The sequence below is a fragment of the Talpa europaea genome (genome assembly GCF_964194135.1).
Source record: "Talpa europaea genome assembly, chromosome: 1".
Taxonomy (NCBI): Eukaryota; Metazoa; Chordata; class Mammalia; order Eulipotyphla; family Talpidae; genus Talpa; species Talpa europaea.
The window spans coordinates 107892074-107913228 of record NC_140073.1 but is presented as its reverse complement, the minus strand read 5'-3'; the positions used below and the strand labels follow the sequence as shown (position 1 = coordinate 107913228).

The window sequence follows — 21155 nt, the reverse complement described above, 5'->3', positions numbered from 1 at the left end:
TGAGGGTGAGGAGCTGAGGAACCTGTCCTTGGGGGACGGGTGGGGAATGTGGCTTGGGGTGGAGCCCAAGCTGAATGCAGAGTTTGGATCCCCGACCCATGTGATTGTGCAGTGGGTTGGCTTGAGTGCAGGGGTCTGTGAGTCGCATGGGTGGCTATGAAGGCCGAGTGTTGGAGCGACTGCAGACAGAAATCCTGAGGGTTGGCGATTACCCCCAACAGAATAAAATTGCCAATCCCAGAGCTAGTGCATCCTGGGGGTGGATGCTGTGTGTGCCTTGTAGCCGAGACTACAGCCAGAGAAGGCCAGGAAGCCTGACGGCTCCTGGTGTGATATAGTAGATGCCGTGAGTGATTCCCCTCCCTCGTATGAGCAGTGCCTTCGGCAGCAGATTTGGTGGCTCATCTGCTGGTACCAATAATTGTCTTTTGCACTTGGTTGGTGCCCTGCCTGGACTTATTTGTGTTCTGTTGTATTTTGTTATATTGCATTTTGTTATATTTGATGTATTTGCTTTTGTGGGCCATGGCTGCATTGTTTGTTTGCTTAGAAAATTGTATATATGTATATAGACTGTATGGCAGAAAACCCTGAGGGGGTGGACTGTAGGGTAAAGAAAATGTCAGGCTTTTCTGCCCTTCCGCCATCAGGATAGATGATGGATCCTTGTCCTGAATGCATGCCTGATGGCAGGCACCTGGAATAGGGTGTGGGCATAGGTAGATGGGATTCAGCTGAGTTAAGACTGTGCTTTTAAGGGCGGCGTCACGGGGGGGACGCCAGCAGCCCCAGCCAGCAGCAGCAGCACCAGTAGCAGCAGTAGAAGCCGAAGCAGAAGCCGAGAAGCAGCAGAACGAACGCCAGAGAGTCCAGATAGAGTGAAGACTTGCTGGGGGCTGGGAGGCCTGCCAACCTCCCAGCCCCCCAGCCAGCACCCCTGCCTGCCCTATGCCTGGTGAACCCCAAATAAAAAACCTGCAAAACTACTGAGGACTCTGACTCCTCTACCCGGTCTGCATGGGATCAGAAAACCTGCACTGTGCCCAGTCCTGCCCTTACACTAAGTATAAATATAATCCCATGAGGAGATATAATATGATCATACGTACTGGCATACTAAAATATGTGATGTTTTGGGGGTATGGCCCAGAGATTGAACTGTGTTCTGACTCCATTTAATATTGCTACTACTAAATATTATTTTTGTTTTACCATTATTAAGGTAATTGCCATAACATGAATTAGCTGTAAAGTTTCTTAAAGAGGGGAAAAAGATTGAAATTATCTCTTTTACTACTTTCCTGTTATGGAGAGGTCAATGCTAAAACTACATTACAAGTTGTTTATTGTAAATCCATCCAACTAGTTTGATAATGTCTCCTTTTCTCCAGGTATAAATTAAAATTCTCCTGATCTCCACATTTGAGAATAGTTACAGGAGACCTTATTTTCTCTTAGATTTTCACAACTGCATCTTAGGACCCTCGGGAGCCCTTTAGGCTACTTAAGTATTGGTGAATGGTGATTGTATATTTCTACTTCATGGTATCAGCTGTGCTTCCTTGAAAGTGATGGATTGTTTTCTAGAGTATGCCTCAGAATGGTGTATTTGGGAGGGAAGTGACTTGACAGTTTACTTAAAAATATATTTGTAAGTTTTCCTGGGTGTAAAAAAGCGAAAGAGCTAGAGAAGGGGGAGGAAAGAAGATAAAAGTGAATTTTCAGGCTGCCAGAGTAGTGCATTTTAATAGATGCTATTTAGTGTTGTTGTTGACTCTCCTAATCAGTCCTGTAGTCTCTGATTCTTAATACTTTTTTATTTCCTTATTTATTATACTCCCATGGTTCTCTAATAAGCTGGAGGAAATTTTCATTGACCCAAGCAATCTGACAGTATATCTTTCAGGTAAATTTGTAAAATAACTGAATCTTTTAACTTTTGTTTTTCTTTTATAGTTACTTATTTTTCTCAGATTGGGAGAGCCTTTCTGGAGAACCTAAGTTGGAAAGGGCTTTTATGGATGGCACCAACCGTAAAGACTTGGTGAAAACAAAACTGGGCTGGCCTGCTGGGATAACTCTGGATATGGTATTGAAGCGTGTATACTGGGTTGACTGCCGCTATGATTACATTGAGACTGTAACTTATGATGGAACTCAAAGGTAAGAAGAATTTTTGTAGCTTTAAAAGTTTGGAGGCATGTACATATAATTTATGAAGAAAGAAACTGCAAGAATAGAATTAAAACTGCTTTGTTGGTTGACATTATAACTTGAATGAGTTTTGTATTTGCATGAAGTGACCTACTCCAAGTTTTGTTATTTTGTCTTATGTTCCATAGTAACAGCCATTAAATGTTACCGAGAATCTGTTCTTTGATTTCTCCTCTCTAACCCTTCCTCCAATCCCAGATCAAGCATATTATTTTCATTAACTCCTGAGTTATTGAATTTGGGTTGTTTCCAAAGATCATTTTATCTTTTGTCTTTGTAACTTTTCCCCAATAAATAAATAAGTTTTTTTTACTTGCCATTATCTAGTGATAATTTATTGGATTTTACTCTGCCCTTATATATTTAAAATTTTGAAGAGAAATTTGGATTTTTATTTTACCCTATATATACTTAAAACAGAATATTTTTTTTCTTTTTATTTATTTATTTATTTATTTTAAATAATAAATTTTATTTTTATATTCCCCCATACAATTGCAAATGCCCCATTCTGACCCCAATCCTTCCCCTCCCGCCCCCCACCCCCCAAAAAGTGTCTCTGGTTCATAGTTTTTTGTTGATTTTGATTTTCACTTTCTTATATTCATTTTCCTGGTCCCTTATTTAAGTTTTCTAGATTCCTGCTATGAGTGAGACCATCCGGTATTTTTCTTTTTCTTTTTTGGCTTATTTCGCTGAGCATGATCCCTTCCAGCGCCATCCATGTTGCTGCAAATTGCATGTGTTTATCTTTTTTGAATGCTGAGTAATATTCCATGGTATATATGTACCACATCTTCTTGATCCAGTCATCTATTTTTGGGCATTTGGGTTGTTTCCAAAGCTTAGCTATTGTAAACAGTGCTGCTATAAACATAGGGGTGCAGGTGCTCTTTGGAATGGATGTTTCTGTGTCCTTTGGGTAAATACCTAGGAGTGGAATTGCTGGATCATATGGAAGCTCTATGTTTAGTAGGTCCAGAAATCTCCACACAGCTCTCCATAGTGGTTGGACCAGTTTGCACTCCCACCAACAGTGCAGAAGAGTTCCTTTTTCTCCACACCCTCGCCAACATTTGTTGTTGCTAGTTTTTTTAATATGTGCCATTCTCACTGGTGTGAGATGGTATCTCATGGTAGTTTTGATTTGCATTTCCCTGATTACAAGTGATGTTGAACATTTTTTCATATGTCTGTTGGCCATTTGCATTTCCTCTTCAGAGAAGTTTCTTTTTAGCTCTTCTGCCCATTTTTTGACTGGATTCTTTTCTTTGTTGTTGCTGAGTCTCATCAGCTCTTTGCAGATTTTTGTGATCAGTCCTTTATCATTAGTGTTGGGTGCAAAAATGTTCTCCCAGTTGGTGGGGTTTCTCTTTGTTTTTGTTATTATCTCTTTTGCTGTGCAGAAGCTCTTTAATTTGATGTAGTCCCAGCTGTTGATCTTTGCCTTCACTATCACTGCTTTGGGTGATGTGTCTGTAAAGATGTCTTTGATGTGCAAATCCCGTAGTGTTTTGCCTATATTTCCTTCTATGTATTTTATGGTTTCAGGTCTTATGTCTAGTTCTTTAATCCATTTTGAGTTGATTTTTGTGTATGGTGTGAGGTAGTGGTCAAGCTTCATTCTTTTGCATGTAGCGACCCAGTTTTCCCACACCATTTATTGAACAAACTTTCTTTGCTCCAATGCATAGTCTTTGCTCCTTTGTCAAAAATTAGTTGACCATAAATCTGTGGGTTTATTTCTGGATTTTCTATTCGATTCCATTGGTCTGTATGTCTGTAAAACAGAATATTTGAAAGTAAAATATGGCATACTTTTTTCTTCATCTCAAGCCTGACTAGAGCTAACTATAAATTAAATTGTTAACTACTATTGACCACATCCTTTTGGCATTTCAAAACATTGGTTAAAACCTGTTTTTCAAATCTTGAGCAAGAAAAATTACTCTTTATAGGTTCAGCAAATAACAAACTGGTTAATTTAATTTTTTCAAATAACTTGATCTCATTGTTTTTCTCAATGAAGGTAATATTATAGCTTTGTTTTCGCCTTTATCTCTGTTTTGAAATAAAATATCACAGTTTGCTACTGGGTTTTATATTCTTAGATCAACCTCTGCTTGATTAAGTGAAGTGATTATGTACTAAGATTGACTTCTTATCACTTTAACTGCTTCCCATAGTGAGAATATTAATTGCTTTAATAAAAAAAATCAGTCAATCTGTCAAGTCATATAAAAATAATTGAGATATTGCCTGCATTTTTTTTGCCTCTTTCATGGGTGTTTCAGCATTTTATAGTCTAAATATATGTTGAGGTTAAAGTAAAACCTAAAAGATAGAAATCAATGGATTTTCAGAAAGATTTGAATGGTTGGCTGGCATGAAGAAACATCAGAGATATTAATGTATATGCCACAGCTGAAATCATAAAGTCATTGCCCCTTGCTTTACCAGCAGGTGGCATTCAGGGTTCTGGAATTTCCTAGCAGAAAGAAAACCATTCTCTAATGCTAATATACCAGGCCATAATTGAGTGTTTCAAAGTGTGTGTTAACCTGCCCCTTAGGTGTCTTCGTTTTTTGTTTTTGTTTTTAGTTTTTTGGCCCTTAGTGTGTTTGACAGTGTTAGAATCTTCAAGGCTTTTCTGAGCGCTCTCTTACACTTTTTGTTGTCAGAAGTTCCTGAAATTTTTCTTTGCATTCTTTCTATTATGCAAAGAGAGAATGTAGAGGGCAGGAATGGAACACAGTGCAGGTTTTCTGTGATCCAGCAGACTGGGTAAAGGAGGAGTCAGAGTCTTCAGTGGCTATTTTGCAGGCTTTTATTGGGATTTACCCGGGACACAGCAGGTAGGGATGCTGGGGGTCCGGGATGACGTTCTCTCTCTTGGCTTCTGCTGCTTCTGCTTCTCTCAGCTTCTGCTTCGCTTGCTTCTCTCTGCTTCTGCTGGTGTCCCCGTGACACCGCCCTTAAAAGCCCAGTCTCAGCCCAGGTGAATCCCATCTACCTAGTCCCACACCCTACTCCACGTGCCCGCCATCAGGCATGCATTCAGGACCGCAGGGTTCCGTCATCTATCCTGATGATGGGAGGGCAGAAAAGCCTGACATTTTCTTTACCCTACAGAGAACAAAGATGGGTTTTTTCTTATAAGCCATCCTTTACCTTACTTTTTTTTGTGGTCTAACTGAATCATTGTTTATGAAGGTGTAGTCATGGCAAGCACTGTTGAGTTCTTCCCTTTTAATTCTATTTTATTTCCACTTAAGTAGCTTGGGACACTCTATGACCATTACAAGTATAATCTGTTGACAGTTTCAACAAGTAGCACCATAACAGTGGCTATGCTGCTTTCTGCTCTCCCTAGAGTGATAGCAGAAATAGGCCTGTGCATTTCCTATGGGTTTGAACTTTATCATATCAGCCCGTTTTTTGTGGGGCAATCTTAAAAGAATGAAGAGCAGGTGAGAAAGCAACAATGATTCAGGAAATCTAGAATAAGCTAGGATTGGGAGTGGCATTTAAGTTTTAAGGGTCTTTTCCATGAGATATCATGGAAATCCATATATCAAATGTAGATGGAACTATATCTCCATCTTAAAATACAGTTTTTCTGTATATTCCAACAAGAAATTATTTCACTTTGAAAGCATTTAATTAAACTAATTCATCCTTTAATCAAAACAAAGGAAAACAAATAAAACATTGCATGATATCTGTCTTTTGTAACAGGAAGACAGTAGTTCATGGAGGCTCACGGATTCCTCATCCTTTTGGAATAAGCTTATTTGAAGATCACGTGTTCTATACTGATTGGACAAAGATGGCTGTAATGAAGGCAAACAAATTCACTGAGACCAACCCACAAATATACCACCAGCTTTCCCTGAAGCCCTTTGGATTGACTGTTTACCATTCCCTCAGGCAGCCCTATGGTAAGCCCCAAAATAATGGACACCATGCTTGGCATTGGCCTCCATGGAAAAATTGTCTCAAAGTTGTGGGTGTTAATACTGAGGGATCCCTCAGAGATGTGAGTGAACTTCTTCAATATATGAAGAGTTATCATGTATATCTTGGACAAATCAATGTATTTCGGAGTTAAAAAATGCCAAATCTGCAAAGAACTTAGAGATTCATTTAACAGATATTTGACACTTGCAATGTGTCTACGTACTTGGGATACAGCAGCAAACAAACCAAACCCCTGCTTATTTAGTCTTCTAATATTAAAGTTGAAGAAACTAAGGGCCAGAGGAAGAAAATGCCTAATTGCTTATTATAAGGGTGTCTCACAGGTTTTTTATTTTTTTCTATTGGGTAAGTATGACATCTGTTCTTTGGTTTGCATTAGGTCTGTCACAGGCCAACTGAGTTTGGTGTCCCTGTGGCTGGTTACTTATCGAAGAAAAGAAATATTTTGATTTAAACATTATCTAGTCTTCTGTTATTTTACAGTAAATTATGGGTTTCAAGATTTTAAATTGACATGACTATCTCAATTGCGTATGACTCTTCTATATTTGCATGTATCACAGAAAAGACATACAATAAACTGTTGGTAGAAAGATTAATATTAATGAACAGCAATGTAGATGCAGACATTAGTATTTAGACTTGAATACTAATGGATGTGTCTGACTTTAGGGGTATGATAAAATAATTAGGTTGATTTAAACAAACCAACAAACAAAACAAAACAAACAAAGAAAGCAATAGAACTGATACATTCAGATGAAATTCCTTTAATGTAGTCATCCTGGGTAAACATATACTTTATTTGAAAATATATACTGTATCTAAAACCATTTTGAAAATCTCTTTTTGGAAGAGTGAGTTCATCAGCTACCAAATTCACACCTGCCCTTGACCAAAATATCAGCCAATGTTTCATCCAAATTATGTCTGTTATTCCACTCAGAATGGTATAGGACTATTGTTTCCTCAAATCCACCTGAGAAGGTAAAGAGCAGCCTTGTGTTTAGTGAGCTTACTGAGTTCCCTGCTTTGAGAGTGGTTTTGGGAAGTACAAAATGGTTTGTGTTGCAGACACATAGGTTTTGGAATCAGATCTGGTTTTGAATCCTAGATTAGCTATTTAGCCACTGAATCACGTTGGGCAAGATGTGTAGCTTTTTTTTTTTTTTAAAGATTTTTTAAAATTTATTTATGTATACAAGAACTGGGTGGTGTGTGTGTGTGTGTGTGAGAGAGAGAGAGAGAGAGAGAGAGATTCATTAGAGAGAGAGTGGGGAGCAGAACAGCCGGATTTAGGGGTGAACTACACTGCCGAGGGTGGCAGCGGGAAAGACAGGAGAGGTCTGCTTGCCATGTGGGTTAGCTCCCTGGCCCGGGATTGAACTCAGGATGCAGGGGCAATTGCATGGTAGCTCTGAGGCTTAACTATGCCACCAGGGAGGCCCAGATGTGTTGCTTTTTGGAACTTGGTTTCCTCTTCATCTCAGTAAAACTGGGATGATAATACATAACCCTTAGAATCACTGATTAAATTGGCTTGCTTACAAAGTAAGGATCAAATGAGTGCTAGTTGTTTATTATATATTTATATATAATGGTATATATTTATATATATGGTAAAAAATCATTAAATATCATTATATATATAAATGGTAAAAATATCATTAAAGTATTTTGGCAGAGGTAGCAGTTATTTTCTAATAATTGAGGCTAGCAGATACTTTGGTATAATTATGTGGAAAAAGTGTGGGAATCCTGTTTTTTGCCACTGCCATTTAGGACAGCAATGAAATTGGGAGGGCCAGTTACGCCAGATATGGACGCATATAGCAGCAACTGGTATTGGTTTCTCTTGAGTTTCAAACCCATATTCTGTCTTACCTACAGGATTCAAAGTAGCTTCACACATCTTGGGTAATTATACATTTCTAATTGAGATTTAATCCTGTGCATTTTTTCCCTCCAGTTAACAATCCATGTGGATATAACAATGGGGGCTGTGAGCAGGTCTGTGTTCTCAGCCACGTAACAGATAATGATGGTTTGGGTTACCGCTGTAAGTGCACGCTGGGCTTCGATCTGGATGTGGATGGACGCCACTGTGTGGGTAAGAAATCTATTTGGGGCTATGCTTTGGGCAGGGAGCTGTGGTTATGTGCTACCCCTGGACTGGACCAGTTCCCTGTCATACTTCTTCGGTGAGAATAAGCTTTCAGTAGCTCACTCCCTTTACACAGATACACGTTTGAAAACGTTTATTTCAGTCCTTTGAGCCTTTCCTTTAATCCCATCTCTGGGGTTTCCTTGTGCTCTCTTTCTTTGTGTCCTTCCTGAAATCTTTGTCTCCTTTTGTTAACTGTGTTCTTGAAATTCCACAGAATTTAATTTTGAGTTTGTAGTGTTACCCCTTTTCTACTTTAGATGTTAGCCTTCGCTTTCATGGAAGGCCTTCCTGCCACTAACATTGTTTCTAACTATTGTATCAACACTACATTGTCTAATAATATTACTTTAAAATTTCTTTTACAGTTTTTATCTTTGTTTTTGGTATACCTTCTTCATCTCTCTTTTTGATTTCCTGACATGCTGCCACTGTCACCTTCTTTGATTTAAATCTCACTCCTTCTTTGCTATTTCTTCCCTCTCCTTTTTACACTCCCTCCTTTATTTTTTCCAAGTAATTTACCTGATTGCTGCTGATTCTTCTCTTTTCCTGGTCTTAATGCTTAAAAAATTAATCTAACTTGAGAGATTTGATGAAATTACCATGAAATTCAGTTAATATTGCTTTAGAAATTCAGCACATGGACACCATCTTTTGCATAAATAAATTGTAAGGTTAAATTTCTTGGGAAGAAGAAAGATGCTGCTTGTATTACTTTCATAGATACTTTTCTTTTTCCTTCCTCACATTATTTCTAACATTATTTCCTCACATTATTTCTATGTTTTCCACAGGTTGACATTTTTGTGTTTATTTCAGAATTATAAAGTCTGCTTTATGGATGTATTAGTAATGTCTCCAGAATTTGGAGAAGGTAAGAACCATGCCGGGACTAATTGCACTGTGTTTTTCTTCCTACAGCTGTTAAGCATTTCTTGATTTTTTCATCTGAAGTGAGTGTTCGTGGGATTCCATTCAATCTTTCTACCCAGGAAGATGTCATGGTTCCAGTGACAGGAAGTCCTTCTTTCTTTGTTGGGCTGGATTTCGATGCCCAGGAGAACACTATCTTTTTTTCAGACATATCGAAAAAAATGATTTACAAACAAAAAATTGATGGCACGGGTGAGAAAGGATCTTAATTTTTTTTTTAATCTTTTGTCCATTTTCAGTAATAATACTGCTCATCTCCACAATCAGAGTTTGCATTCATTTCATTTCTTTAAATATTTTATTTATTTATTTATTTATCAAAAGATTTATTTATCTATTAATTAAACGATTTATTTATTTATTTATTTCTACAAGCACTGGGTACAGTCAGAAGAGCGGGAGGGTGAGAGAATTCACCAGAGCCAGAGCAGGGAGCAGAGCAGGCAGAAGGACCGAGGCACACTGCGCCATGTGGGACCCTCCTCTGGTGGCCTGGGAGCAGCTGGGGATAGAACCAGCATTGCAGAGGCTGCGGGCAGCTTCGCAACCCAGCGCTCAACCGCTGCGCCATGGGGGAGGCCCCAATATTTATTTTGTTTATACTTCCATTTTTTTTTTAAAGATTTATTTATTTATTTATTTATTTATTTATTTATTTATTTATTTATTTATTTATACAAGCACTGGGTACAGTCAGAAGCGCGGGAGGGTGAGAGAATTCACCAGAGTCAGAGTGGGGAGCAGAGTAGGCAGAAGGGCCGAAGTACACTGCTGAGGGGAGCAGCGGGTGGCAGGAGAGGTCTGCGCGCCATGTGGGACCCTCCTCCAGTGGCCGGGGAGCAGCCGGGGATCGAACCGGTGCTGCAGAGGCTGCAGGCAGCTTCGCAACCCAGCGCTCAACCGCTGCGCTACTGGGGAGGCCCTATTTTGTTTATACAAGAGCTGGTGTACAAGCCGGAGTCGCGGGAGGGTGAGAGGATTCGCCAGAGACAGAGCGGGGAGCAGAACAGGCAGACGGACCGAAAACACTGCTGAGGGGAGCAGCGGGTGAGACAGGAGAGGTCTGCTGCGCCATGTGGGCAGCTCCCTAGATGGCTGGGAATCAAACTGGTGCTTCAGAGGCTGCGGACAGCTTCACAGCACTACGTTCAACCCGCTGCGCCACTGGGGAGGCCCTGCATTCATTTTTTTTAATAGACTTTTTTTTTAAATTTTATATATTTTTTACATCATTTTTCATTTTTGCACAATATATGTATTTTCATCTTGGTTATACTCACCATATAATTCTCCCCCCCCCCCTTGTTTTGATCCTACTCCCTCCTCCCCCTGTAGTGTGTCTCTGGTTTACAGTTACTTGTTGATTTTGATTTTTACTTTATTATAATTAGTCTTTTTCCTGGTCCCACAATGCTAAGCTTACAATATACTTTTAAGTTAGGAAAAGAAATCTATTGTTTTCCTTAAGAATTAAGGAAAATTAAGTTAAAAAGAATACTTTCCCTTAACTTAATTTGGACTAATAAATGAAAAACACCTAGAATAATGCCTGAAATAGTCAATAAATGTCAGCTATTACTATAGTTGTTGTCAATGAAAAACCATGTTACACTGCTCCACACTACCCCCAACCCAAACCTGCATTACAGAGGTAATTGCTTGCCATTTTTTTTAGCTGTTCCTTCATTATTTGTCTCCATGTTTCTAAATACTTTGTTTAAACTATTTCTTGGTAAGTCATTTTAGATATTTATTTCTTTGTTATCCATGAAGATTTTATTATTTAGCATTTCTCTCCCCCAAATTCTCTCCCTCATTATCTCTAAAAGAATTAGATTGTGATTTTGATTAAGTTAATTAGATTCTCAGCTTGATTAAGTTAATAGTGACTATTTACATGACTGATATAAATATAATGTTATTTTTTGTTAAGACAGCTAGTATTCTGTGATGGCATTTCTTGAATGATTTTTTAAAATTTTTTCCCTGGAAATTAACAATTGCTCGATTTTTATTTGCTTACTTTTCTATAAAATTATTATATATTTTCACCAAGTGCTCCAACTTATCTCTCAAATACCTATCTATCTATCTATCTATCTATCTATCTATCTATCTATCTATCTATCTATGTATCTCTCTATTTATCATCTAATGCAAATGATATAATTTTTTTTCCCCTGTGGTTGAAATCCCTTGTTTCCTTTGGGACTCATTACTTTCTGGATGTGGTACATTGCTTTTGTCTTTCAGCTTCCCTGGATCTTCTGTTTCTGGCAAGTCATTTTTATTTCCAGATTTATTAACTTACTTGGCTGAAACACATTATATAGTAGCTTCTTATGAAGAATGGGTAGGGTGGCATATTGTTTGAATCTTTGAATGTCTGACAGTGTTTTTACTTGGCCCTCTCTTTGATGATTTGTCTGGGTATAGAGTTGTAGGGTGAAATTTTATTTCAGAAGCTTGAAGACATTGCTCCACTGTGTTTAGTATCTTGTTGAGAGTCCAGTGCCATTTAGAAACACCATGTCTATGTATGTGACCTTTTTCTTGTTGCTTATTTTCATTCTTTTCTGGAGATAGCTAATTTTTCCTTAGTAGGTACTTCCATTATCCTTCTGGATTTGGGAAGCAGAGAGGCATAGCTGGCAGTACACGAAACAGGGAGTAGAGGACCCATCAGTTCAGTATTCACATCACCCCCCCTGTACTCAGTTCTGTGTCCACCCTGAGCTTCCATTGTGCATCATGTTCTGATCCCACAGCCTTACTGCCTTTGTTCCTCCAGAGAAGAAATTCTCTCTGGTGTGACTGAGAACATAGATGGAGGGAAGTGGCACAGAAGGTCAGGGCCTGGGAGGGACCAGAATTCTAATTGCTTCTTGTAACAACTATTTACTAAGTCCCTCGGTTGCTCACTGCTGCCTTCTGCAGAATCAGATCCTGCTGAATAAGTATATGATGAGAGATATACACACACTTTGGAAGAGACAGGGAGTAGGGGGTGGTAACTCTCTAAATGCTGAGAGAGGGAAGGCTGACATCCATCTATGTAGAGGCCGCCACATATTTTTCTGAATATTCCAATCAATTTGAGCTCTTATCAAAAGGCAGTATTTAGTTTCTAAGCTGCACACCAATTGTCTCCTATAGATACCCTCACAGGCCAGCTTCCCTTACTTTGTCAAACTGGAATTCTCATTATGTTTTTTTTTTAATTAATTTCAAGTTCACATTATGAGCAGTTTACCTTTTAAAATATTCTTATAATCAGTGTTTAAACACTCCATGTTGTAGTGAAGAATGGATTACACTGCTCTGCTCTTTCAAGTGAGAATATTGTCAATGAATATACAGAAAATGAGTGTTTAAAAACAAAACTCAAGATTGACTGAATGAAACTTTCAGTGTTCTCCCACGATTATCCTTTCTCTTTTCAAAATTATTATTATTATTATTTTTACTGATGTCCCCATCCAAAGTGATCCATTCTCTCCCATCCTTCACTACTCTTTAGTTCCAGCCCTCTCTCTACTTCACTTCATGGGCAAACTTCTTGAAAGATTGCTTTATGCTCTCCCTATTTTCACATTTCTCACTTATTCCTTACTTAAGGAATTTGGCTGTGAGATCTCTGAAAACCCTGTCATCCCAGTCACCACCAGCCTCTTTGTTAAGAGCTTTTAGTCTCTGTCTTTGGTACTTTAGTCATCTTCTTAAAGTGTTTTATATTTCTTGACCATTCTTTCTAGTATTCCTTAAAGGTCTTTCTCTTTGCCCATCCTATACAGAACTGATCTTTAGTGTTCAATATGAGTTCTCTTTTCTTCTGCATTTTCAGCAGAATTTCACACATTTCATATTTTTTAATTACCATCTAGTTAGTGATAATAAATCAGTATTGGGAGACTTATGATAGAGCATTTTGGAACGTTTTACCTCCTAAGATGAGGAATGAGAGAAAGGTCAGGGAAGACTTCTTGCAGGTGATCCAAGCTCTCTTTCTGAGGCTCAGCACTAGCTGCCCTTTGGGATCTCACCTAGGTATATACCCCAATCACCTCAAAAGCAATATGTCTAAACATATTGCTATTTCTCAGAGACGTCATCATGCCTTCCTCCTATTTCTCATAGACGTCATGCCTTCCTCCTCCCCATTACCCTTAGAAATCTGGTGGTCACCTGAATTTCTCTCTCTCTCTCTTACTCTCTCTCTCTTACCCTTTCTCCCTCTCTTTTTCTTAGCCTCTATCAATAGCTCATTAACTTCTAGCTGTGCTCTGGAGTATGTGAAGTTCCCCAGATTTGCCATTTTCTTTGGGAAATCTCCACCTAGACCTCCACCTTTCTATGTGCTCCATCCTGAGCCTGTTCCTTCATACCACCTGCTGCCTGGTGCCCACCTCCATCACAGCATCCACGACTCTTTAATTTTTGCCTCTTGACCTAATTAGGCTTCCGCCTCTCTTTCCCACTTTATTATATATACGTTGGAGGAAATGTCCACATCTGTCAAGATGCTTCAACTTCTCTATGCCTCAAGTTCCTTATATGAATTGTGAGGTGCTATTGTGAGGATGGATGAATCCATATAAAATACTGGGTCCAGTTCCCAGTTGATAGTAAGTGCTCATTGTAAGCTATTTATATTAATATTGTTGGCGATATCATGCTTCTTAAATATCTATTGTGATGCTGAGCACAGAGAGGGTTTTCTTTTAACAATTTGCTGAATAAATAATGGGAAAAGCACCTGATTTTTTTCCTTTCTACTTCACAAGAAAGAGATGTGATTTATTTGGTTCAGATTTTCTTTAGTGGAAAAAGAAAAAAAGGCCTGAGGGTTAGGGGGAGGCTTGAAAATTTTACAAAGAGGAAAGTGGTCTTTTTTTCCCTCTTGTACCTACTTTTAATTTTCTTTCTGGTATCTTTGCTGGTCTTTTCCAAACTTGGCAACTTTGTGTCTATGAAAAACTGTTGATGGAGAGGGTTGGGCGGTAATGCATCAGAGATACCCCCTGGTAGTACCTGGCAGTGTCAGCTTATCAGAGCTGTCTGTGGGTAGTGTTTGTGAGTATGTGAACTCAGGTATCTCTTCTTCAGATGTTCTGCAATGAAAAAATTTTTTCTGGAAGGTTGAACAAGGGAGTAAATCCAGGCCATACCACTCCTGGGGCTGTTTATCAGAATCATATCTATTCTTTGAGATCCAAACTTTGGGGAATGGATAGATACTTGGTTTATCTCATGTTGTTGCTCAGCAGTTTAATTTTTTAAAAAGAATTCTACATATGTTACTGAAATATGTTCTAAAATATGAAACAAAATTTAAATATGTTACAGTAGGACAATGTGTATCTTACAAAATATGCTTAGCTTGAAATATGTCCATAATTTGATTGCAGGAAGAGAAATTCTCACAGCTAACAAGGTGGAAAGTGTTGAAAGTTTGACTTTTGACTGGATTTCAAAGAATCTCTACTGGACAGATGCTTTTTATAGGGATGTCAGTGTCATGAGGCTAACTGATAAATCCAGGCGCCAAATAATCCAGAATTTAAATAACCCACGATCAATTGTAGTTCATCCTGTTGCTGGGTAAGTGTTTTTCTGAGAGTTGGAAGGTAGGTCTTTTAAAGCCATTGAAAGATGACTGTAGGGCCTCCCTGGTGGCGCAGCGGTTGAGCGCTGGGTTGCGAAGCTGCCCGCGGCCTCTGCGGCGCCGGTTCGATCCCCGGCTGCTCCCCGGCCCGCTGCTCCCCTCAGCAGTGTACTTCGGTCCTTCTGCCTGCTCTGCTCCCCGCTCTGGCTCTGGTGAATTCTCTCACCCTCCCGCACTTCTGACTGTACCCAGTGCATGTATAAACAAAACAAACAAACCAGCAAACAAATAAATAAAGCATGCCTCTATAAAAAAAAAAAAAAAAGAAAGATGACTGTAAGTATTTGGCAAGTTCAGCAAATATAAATTAAACTATATACATTGAAATTACCTTATATTTTATCCCTTTAGCATAAGTTTAAGTAATTACTTTACCTACTTCAAAAAAACTTTCTCCTATGTTTGGACATTCCCAGTTTTGTTTTGTTTTTTTTCCCCTCAGTTGCCAAGGATTAAATAATGTAATACATATTCAGTAGGGAAGGAATAACTGGCCAGGAGATTTATCAGGAAAGATTAATATTCTTTTCCTGCTGTAGTATATTGATATAAAACTTAACAAAACTTTAATCATTCAGTAGTTTTCAGAATGAAGTCTCTCATTTCAAAAAGTTTCATATTTAACCATTCCATAATTGATGGTGTCAGACAAAAAAAGCATTCCAATATTCATTCTAGTTTCTGACCTGATTTAAATATGTTTAATAGCTAACATGTTTATTTGGAACATGACTGAGTTAGGTAGTCATATTTGAATGGAATAATTGAAAAAAAGATGACTGGTAATTCACTAAAGTCTGATTCGCAGAGGACTGATAGTGAACCCTTTACATATATAATCTCATGCAATACAAAAGCTAGTTTGTGAGTGATATATATAGATATAAATACATGTCTTAGAGATAATGAATCAAGCCTTAGATAAAATAACTTGCTTAAGGACCTATAGCTATTAAGCAATAGTTAATATTCAAATTCAAGGCCTGTCTTAATGAAAAGCCTGTGGATCTAACAACTCTGCATACTGCTTTTAGAGTGTCTATTTTTTAAAAAAGATTTATTTTATTTATACAAGAGCTGGGGTACGGGCCAGAGGTGCAGGAGGGTAAAAGGATTCACCAGAGACAGAGTGGGGAGCAGAACAGGCAGACAGACTGAAAGGACTGCTGAGGGGAGCAGTGGACGAGACAGAAGAGATCTGCTGCACCATGTGGGACTCTCTCTGGACGGCTGGGAATCGAACTGCACTGCAGAGGCTGCAGACAGCTTCACAGCGCTATGTTCAACCCTCTGTGCCACCAGGGAGGCTCCTTCTAGAGTGTCTATTTTATGTTATTTAAACATTTTTTTTAAATTGAAGTAACATTAAGTTATAACATTATGTAAGTTTCAGGTGTGCATCATTATAAATCAAGGTCTATATATACTACATTAGGTTCACAACTAAAATTCTATCCCTTACCATAAAATTAACCTCATTTACCTGATTTACAACACCACCCCCACTCTCTTCTCGACTAATACCCTTCCCCAAACCATTAATTTGATCTTATGGTTTATTTTGTTTTATTTAGTTCATTTTTGGGGTTTCTTTTTATGCCACACATAAATAAAATCATGCCATGTTTGCCTTTTTCTGACTTATTTCACTAAACATAATGCCCTCTATATCCATTGTTGCTAATAACAGAATTTTATCTTTTTTTATAGCTGAGTAGTTTTATATTTTAGTTTTCTCCTTGTGATAAAACAAACATTTAAAAAATGATGACATTGCTGGTGAGAAATTTTGTTGCCTTATTTGTAGTTAAATAGTTGATTTCCTAATGAATTTATCTTAAAATAAATCTTGGTGTTTGGTTTTGAAAAGCTGTTAAATTTTTTTTAATGATTTAAGATAATATTAAATTAATCACATTTCAGAAAGTTGCATGTTGGAAAGGGCTAATTTTCTTTCCTAAAGCTTCTTATGAAGCTTTCTCCTGTGCCCACTAGGCTTGGATAATATATTGTTTGATTTGTATGCATTCTTCTTCAGGCATGAAAGACTTTCCTGAAAATTTAACAATTCCTTATAGAGGATGACTAAGAACAAACTAGAGATAAGAGAGATTAAAATCTGTAAATCTGTTTTCTTGTTCTTAAGTTTATTGTCATTTCAGCAACATGGAGTTTTAAAAGTGTTGCCTGTTTCTTTTCAAAGAATCTACCTGGTGTCAATAGTTTTAGATCCTCAAGTCTAGAACAGATCTTTTCAGTTCTGGATGTCCATTTTAATGCCATTTGCTTGTAAGTTTGATTATATGTTGGTAGCTGAACTTTTTTTGTGTGTGTGTGTGTAGAAGAACTGGGGTGTAGGTCAGAGGTGCAGAGGGGTGAGAGGATTCACCAGAGACAGAGTGGGGAGCAGAACAAGCAGATTAACTGAAATACACTGCTAAGGGGAGCAGTGGGTGAGACAGGAGAGGTCTGCTGTGCCATGTGGGTTAGCTCCCTGGCCAGGGATAAAACTCAGGCTATAATTGTAATAGCACTGAGACTTAACCCCTAGGCTACTATGGAGCCCTGATAGCTGAGCTTCCAATTAAGAATTAAATCAGGTGTAAATATGCTAATAAGCATTTTTTTTTCTGTGTAAATCCTCTAACATATACCGATAATGAAATAAATTTCTCAGTGTCTAGAGAATCTAGGTTTGTGTCATCTCTCTCTAAATCCTGTAGTTTGTCTCAGTGTTAATATCTTTGATTTAATCCCTCTTTTTCTAGATATATATTCTTCACTGATTGGTTCCGTCCTGCTAAAATTATGAGAGCATGGTGTGATGGATCTCACCTTTTGCCTATAGTAAACACTACTCTTGGATGGCCCAATGGGCTGGCCATTGATTGGGGGTAAGTAGAAACCATTCTGAATTCCTGAGTTCCCACTTACTGTGGAATACATAGGAGGCAATATATGTATTATGATGGAGTGAGGAAACTGATTCTACTCACCCTCAGATATTTTAATGTCATTGGTGATGGGAGAGGATGTAGAATACAAACATATTTGGCGGTTTCTGCTGGGACAAAAGCTAATGCTTTCCTGAATATTCGGAGGAAGGTCAGCATGGAGGAGGCAAATCCAAGCCCCATTTGAAATAGGTTAGAGATTGATGAAGTGCAGGTGATGTGTAATTTAGTCCACAGGGCATCTTGGGTTAGGAAATCTTCATCAATTAGCAAACAAATTTATATTTGCCTAAATGCACTTTTGGAGAATTTTTGATATATGTTACAGTTCTCAAAACATTGAACTATCTAGGAATACAAGAAGAGGTAACAGAGTAAAAAAAGTTACAGATATAAATTACCTAAGTAGTTTGTGGGAGAGAAAAAAAATACATTGAACCTTTCAAATGTTGATTTAAAAACGCTGATAAAATTTCAAAATATTGGTTACTATCAACATTTTTCATAGCGTGTTGATTTCGCAAGAAGCTTTCTAAAGCAGTTTATTGAAAATCACTTTATGATATGGGCAAGTGTGGTTTTGTGGAAAGTGAGTGTAACATACACATCTGGAAAAAATGTCAGAACAATATAGTCTATGAAAAGAGTTAACCATTAAAAAAACCCATTAAAAAAGTTAATCAGAAAGAAAGAAAGAAGGAAGGAAGAAAGGAAGGAAAGAAAATCATAAAATTATTAAAATTTATTGAATATAATTTAAATTTTAAAAATTTTGTTTAATAAATGTGTCCTCTGATCATACTGTTTTTGAATGACCTCAGAGTATAGGGTTCTTTTCTGGTTTCTGAATAACAGATAACTATGTATTTTATTATTTTAGTGCTTTACGATTATACTGGGTGGATGCCTTTTTTGATAAAATTGAGCACAGCACCTTTGATGGTTTAGATAGAAGGACCCTGGACCATATACAGCAGATGACACATCCATTTGGACTCACTGTCTTTGAAGGTAAATTTTGAAGCAATAGAACTGTGTGGTGTTTTTATATTTTGCAAATTGTAACAGAAGACTCATTTGGTCATCTCATAACTCCAGAAAAGCTGGTCACTTTAGCATACAAAAAATTGAAAAAATGCTATTCTGTATAAACAAACATTTGGTTTATTGACTGATTCTTACTTTTAGAATGTATTTTGGTGTCGGGCACTTTTAGATAATATTAACCATTGATATGGGTATAGGTATAACACTTTGTAGATTATATTTTATAAAATTATACAGTTTAACATCCCAGATACTCTGTGGTATAAGTGTCCTATGAGGAAATAGCAAATTACTGCCTTCATCATTTTCAAGAATAAAATAAAAAGAGTTGTCTGAAGTAACTATTGTAGAATTTCATTTTCTGATATTGGAAAGACCTTCACAGTCCTTGTGGAAAAATGATTGCACCTGTCATCAATTGTATACTCACTGAATGACTGAAGTTTTGTAGTTACAATGTTGTGTATGTGACAGAACCTTAGTTACACAGACTTGTTAGGATATGGCTTGTGAAGTACAGCAAGTCTTTGTTGTTTTTTTTTCATCAGCCTTTCCAAATAATTTAATGCTACTTGTTAAAATTGTTGTGAGCAAGAAATTCTGGGATACTGCAATAACAAAATCACACCAATGTATCAGTTTTCCTCCTCCCAACATCCCTCTTCAGGATAGGCATGCTGTTGTGAGTTGAGTTGCTGGGATTAAGAATGTAGTTTAATACTGGATTTGTTTAATCTTGAACAAAGTTTCTGTAGCCACTGCACTGCACTGAAGTGCCAGGCTGAGAGAAGAGGGACTACGCCTATCTTGGTTCTGCCTGACAAACCATACTTAGTCTAGTAAGAGGGTTGCTGTTCAGTGACTCACCAAAGGTCCTATTCATATACTTATGCTTGTTAAAATCTCTTACTCTGAGTATTTAGCATTGTGCTTTCAAAAACTAGAAATTGACTATAAATCAAAGGCTTTCTTGCACACATAGTGTGGAATGAATAGTAAATATATTGCCTATTCCATCCTGCTGTCTATTTATTTGTGGAGGAGTGGATGGTATTTAAAAATATTTTAAAAATGCTCTTGTGAGATTTTTGATAAGATGAGTCAATTATAAATATTCATTTCTCCCAGCCCCAATACATTCACTCCCTTTTCACTAATGATGTCAGACACAGGCTATTTGCTGTCAAGTAGCAACATTATTAAGAATGTAAAGTTTTCTTACGTTTTTTGGGAATATTTTTGGAGTTGAATAGAGGTGGTTTCACTACATTTTGGTTCCATCAGTATGACAAAAATTGAGCGCAGTGGAACATTCACAAAATTGAAAAAATAATGATAATAGTAACAACAACTAGTTTCTTCTGATGCTGCCCTTCATTTTGAATTTTTTATAGAAAGTTCTTTATTACACAACACCATGGAAATTATGCATCTTTTTAATGAAAGATTAGAACTGCTTGACTATCTGTGCACCACAAGAGCTGGACAGCATGTTGAAATCCTTATCTGTTTAAGTATTGTAAGATACCTTACTGAGAATTAAAATATTACCAGTTAGTCTGTATAACTTGATTAGTTATTGATTAGATTATAGTGCAATTAATGAAAAGTTAGTGACCTCTTAGACATTTTCTGTTTAGTTGTGATTTTTTGTTAGTTCTGCTATTGTTTAAGAGAAAATCCACTTGGATTCAATCCTTTCTTTTAAAAACTCTGTTGAAACATGTATATTTACTTTCCTGATTTGGTAGTGAGTGTAAAGTGAATATGATTTGATTTCTAATGTTTAGAATCTTGCACTACCTCTATGTTACCATTTAAGTTTCATGGAACGGTATTGTGATTGTCAGTATAGGCACACTTCTGTGGATGATTTTATTGATCTCCAAACATACACTGAAAATTTCTTTTGGGTTTGAGCTGACCCTTCCTTTTCAACAGCTTCTTTAATTAGAGTTGAATTAAAACAATTCATGTTCTCATTAAGACATGACATGTGGAATGTTTGACCTGGAAAGGCACTCAGAGATGGTTTAGTCTAGTTCCTGAAATTTACTAGAAGTATTTGCCTCAGAGCACTCAGCAGGTTGGTGCTCTAAGTTCCCACTTAGAAGTTAGTGCTCTAAGTTCCCACTTAGTGCTTTAAGTTCCCACCTGTGTAGCACCATCTATACTCCGTTACTCAATTACCTTG

The 21155-nt window shown here is 37.5% G+C and overlaps 1 protein-coding gene across 1 annotated transcript in view; it reads left to right on the top strand.

Moving 5' to 3' along the window:
• LRP2 (LDL receptor related protein 2) overlaps window positions 1–21155 on the top strand; it is a gene marked incomplete at both ends in the record, with an annotated part of 187744 nt that overhangs the window by 68998 nt on the left and 97591 nt on the right. The window contains 7 exons of the mRNA XM_084230097.1: window positions 1957–2163; window positions 5953–6155; window positions 8165–8305; window positions 9284–9487; window positions 14704–14896; window positions 17729–17854; window positions 18795–18925. Coding sequence (XP_084086223.1) covers window positions 1957–2163; window positions 5953–6155; window positions 8165–8305; window positions 9284–9487; window positions 14704–14896; window positions 17729–17854; window positions 18795–18925 — 1205 coding nt within the window. The remainder of the gene's footprint in view (window positions 1–1956; window positions 2164–5952; window positions 6156–8164; window positions 8306–9283; window positions 9488–14703; window positions 14897–17728; window positions 17855–18794; window positions 18926–21155) is intronic.